This window comes from Cornus florida, unplaced genomic scaffold, assembly GCF_030987335.1.
Source record: "Cornus florida cultivar Cherokee Brave unplaced genomic scaffold, ASM3098733v1 CherokeeBrave_3.0.0_Hap2_Chr10, whole genome shotgun sequence".
Classification (NCBI taxonomy): Eukaryota; Viridiplantae; Streptophyta; class Magnoliopsida; order Cornales; family Cornaceae; genus Cornus; species Cornus florida.
The window spans coordinates 98602770-98606919 of record NW_026775580.1 but is presented as its reverse complement, the minus strand read 5'-3'; the positions used below and the strand labels follow the sequence as shown (position 1 = coordinate 98606919).

General features: G+C 35.7%; 1 protein-coding gene across 1 annotated transcript; it reads left to right on the top strand.

Annotated features, from left to right (window-relative positions):
* Positions 1-3567: 3567 nt before the first annotated feature.
* LOC132278215 (uncharacterized) lies at positions 3568-3900 on the top strand. The gene has a single exon (XM_059780024.1). The coding sequence runs from the start codon at positions 3568-3570 to the stop codon at positions 3898-3900; it is 333 nt and encodes a 110-aa protein (XP_059636007.1).
* Positions 3901-4150: the final 250 nt, after the last annotated feature.

Below are 4150 nucleotides of genomic sequence, written 5' to 3'. Positions count from 1 at the left end.
GACGGCTATAATATAAAACCCTAATTTATACTGTAATTAAAACCCTAGTTAGATGTATTTACCTAATTACCCTATTCACCATTAAATACTTAACAAATAATCTAATTGAACAAAATAATAATTAGTAAACCCAATTAAACCAAATAAGACACACATAAAATAATTAAAGCAATTACACTTAAACCATTAATGCCAATTAAATAATTAAAACACTAACAAGTAATTCCAATCAAATAACTAAACCAATTACACTTAAACCATTAATGCCAATTAAATAATTAAAACACTAACAAGTAATTCCAATCAAATAAATAAAAATAAATATCATAAATCACCACAAAAGAAAACAATTAAGCACCTAATAAAAAAAAATAATGACACATAATCAAATAAAATGCACTTAAATAATAAATTAAATACCCTTAAATATCAGGAATATCCTTTTTAAAATTAGGGGTATTACACTTGTTATTGTGGTTGAGAATGTGTGTTTCCCGATGGCATGATCTCGTTCACTTTTTATCTATTCATTGTATGGATTCACGGGGACATAAGAAGTGTGTCTTAGACATTTCCTACTGAGTTTATGCTCACCCCCTTATTTTTAACATTTATTAGGATATGGAAAAGAGGTGGCGGACGACGGTCCACCACAGGTTTAGACAAGCTTGAAGACCCATTCTATTTTGTTATCTTTTGTATTAGACTCTAGTATTTTGTAAATGTAATATTAACTACTTTGTGACACTTTAGTTTAATTAGTATAATGTTATAAGTTATGGACTTTTAAATTCTTACTACATTTTGGACTGTAAATTGATGTGACTAAAGTGTATCCCTTGTTTGAATGAGATGGAGGAACGGGACTTCTGTATTTATGTAGCCATTTTGGGAATGTAATATAATATCTGTATTGTGCGTTATGACATGATAGGTTAAATTTAAGCCCCAGTGAGGCCATTGCATTTATTTTTGTATTTCAACAGGTTGTAGAGGGACTTTTTCTGCGGAGGTCATGTTGAAATTTTATATATATTTTTAATTATTATTTTGGTATCCTTTTTTGGGCGTTACAGTGTTCTCGGGTTTAGTTAAAGACCCAGTTAGCGATTTGGACCCTGGTTCGGGTCGTTACAGGTTTCAATTCCAAATGATACCGGTTGACTGAAATAGCCAGAAAATACAAGTTTCTCACTGTTTAAGTGCCTAAACAATTTGGTAACCCTATTGCTTCACTTGTGACTTCTAAAATAGTTAAAATCTATTCCAGAACATCCATAAACTGGCTCACATTGATAAGATAACATTTGTACATCATAATGAGATTAAATTACATCATTATACATCAAAATAATTTCAATTACATTGAATATAGATATATGAACTTCAATTTATAAACTTTCTAACTATGTATAACATGTGAAGGCGTTTCATCCACTTCGCTGCTCCTAAAACCCTGAAAATGTTTAAGATAAGAGGGGTAAGTACTACCGCTCAGTAGAGGATGCCTATATGGTGTTTCCTCAAGTCAAGTAGGCATGACACATAGCATGAAAGAGCATAATAAAATGAGTAAATTTCAACACATTTTCCATCATCCCACATAATTACAATATGAATAATGACTTTACGTTAGCAACAATTTAACAAGAAGTCCTCATTAACAACTAAACAACACATAGGTGACATTGATCTCAATTTAAACAACAACTTAACAAACAATAATCACAAACGAAACCTATAATCCAATTCAACCGAATTCATGTAAAATTTCAGAATGCTTTTAAGGGGAAACATAATAATCACTTACAAGGACTTAGGACTACACAAGTTAGACAACCCCTAACTTAAGGAAGCTAGCCAAGCCAAACAAGCCCTAAGGCCTCCAAATTTTTGAAATTACCCAAACCCTTACACCATTGGTCTCAAATGAAAGTCCTCTTCATGCTCTCTAATTTTCCTTTCATGATCATCACCAAAATCATAACTTAAACCTCCAAAAAATGGCTTGGAAGCAATATGTAATATAAATACATATGGATATTGTAACGACCCACTCCACCACATGGTATGATATTGTCCGCTTTGGGCCTGAGCCCGCACGGTTTTGCTCTTGGGCTTCACCCCAAAAGGCCTCATACCAATTGGAGATGATGCACTTACATATAAGAACTTCACCTTTCCTCTACCCAGGCGATGTGGGACTTGTGCACCCGTAGCTCGCCAGTGTGGTAGCCTGACAGTGTCTCTTGCACCCGCTCACGGCACACCCGCCCACAAGGTCATCACAGATATAGAGACAGAAATGAAAACTTTTGAGAGAGAAAGAGAGGTTCGGCCGAAGTGGAGGAAGAGGAAAAAAGATGGGTTGGTCAACATTTGACCTTGTGGTCCATGGCATGCCCCTTGTTAAAATGTATGTGATTGCAACTTTTTGGTTAGTTACTCTTGTGCCCATCTATATCCATTTTAATACCAATAAGGTCCTTAAAATATCTCTCACCAAAATAGACACACACACACACACACATATATGCATATGAAATGACTACAATGGCCCTCACTTAAAATGAGAAAACCGGGAGAAGTTCCCCAACCCAAAAATCATCTTGATTTCCGAAAATTCTAAAATAGTCCCGTCGCCTCTAAATGACTTAAAATAAATAAAAATTACATTTCTAAAATCCTCGGCTCAAGAAAATGACCAAAACGACCTTCGGGGTCCGCATGACACGCAAAATGAAGTAAGGATCAGAAAAAAAATCAAATAAATCCCAGAAAATAGAAAATAGGAAAAATCGGTCACATTACACAACAAATAAAAGACTACTTCAACGAGAATTGCACATATCCACCGGAGTACTTTCATAAGAGATTCAAGATGCGACGAGAACTTTTTCTTCGTATCCTTAATGCTTAATGATGTCAAAGCTTATGATGACTACTTTGTCCAAAAAAAGGATACGACTGGTCATCTGGGGTTGTCTTCTATATAAAAGATGACAACTGCTGTTCGTATACTCGCATATGGTTGTGCAGCCGATCACTATGACGAGTATATTAAAATCGGAGAGAACACTGCCATTAAATGCTTGAAGGCATTTTGTAATGCTATTGTTGCTGTGTATGCAGAGGAGTATATGCGCCCACCCAACGAAGTTGACATAGTACGGTTGCTTGAAGAAGGGGAACAGAGAGGATTTCCGGGTTTGCTTGGTTCTATCGACTGTATGTACTGGGAGTGAAAAAATTGCCTAGTTGAGTGACACGACACACATAGGGGACGCTCTGGCAACAATATTCTAATATTGGAAGCATGCATTCCTTGGAATGCCGGGTTCACACAATGACATAAATGTGTTGGATCATTCCCCGGTATTCAACGGTATCTTCAATGGCCAACTACCTCCGGTTAATTATGTAGTGAATGGACATCACTATAGAATGGGGTATTACCTGTCTGACGGTATATATCTTAAGTGAGCAACTTTGATGCAAACCATCCCGTACCCAACCACTGGAAAAGAAAAATTATTTGCTCAGCGACAAGAGGCATGCAGGAAAGATATGGAACGGACTTTTGGGGTATTGAAGATCAAGTGGGCAATAACGCAAGAACCAGTACGTTACTGGGAGAAAGATGACTTGCGCTTCATAAAGAAAACGTGCATTATCCTTCATAATATGATCATTGAAGATGAGCGTCACGTAAATGTTGGAAGATGGACTTCGCCACCGGAGGATGCAATCCCTATTCCCACTTTAAGTAGATGCCCATCGGTTTTAGCGGCACACATATTCTCTCGCCAACTTCAGATTCGCAAAAGAGATTCAAATACGCAGTTGAGGAATAATTTGATGGAAAATTTGTGGAACTGCTATGGTGATGAAGATATTTAATTTATGTTGCATTTTGTTTGCTTTTAAGATTTTATGACATTTTGTGTACTAGAATTTTTATTATGTAATGGTTTTTTAAGATTAAAAATAATGAATTGAAATAAAAAAAATAAGGATTACAAAATTTTAATTATTTAAAAAAAAAAAAAAAATTTTATAGCCATTAAGGCACTATTTGTGTCAGCCAAACTGTGATACCCCTCGATTCTAGAGCCACGAGTGATCAAGTCCGAACACAGAACCGAGGGAT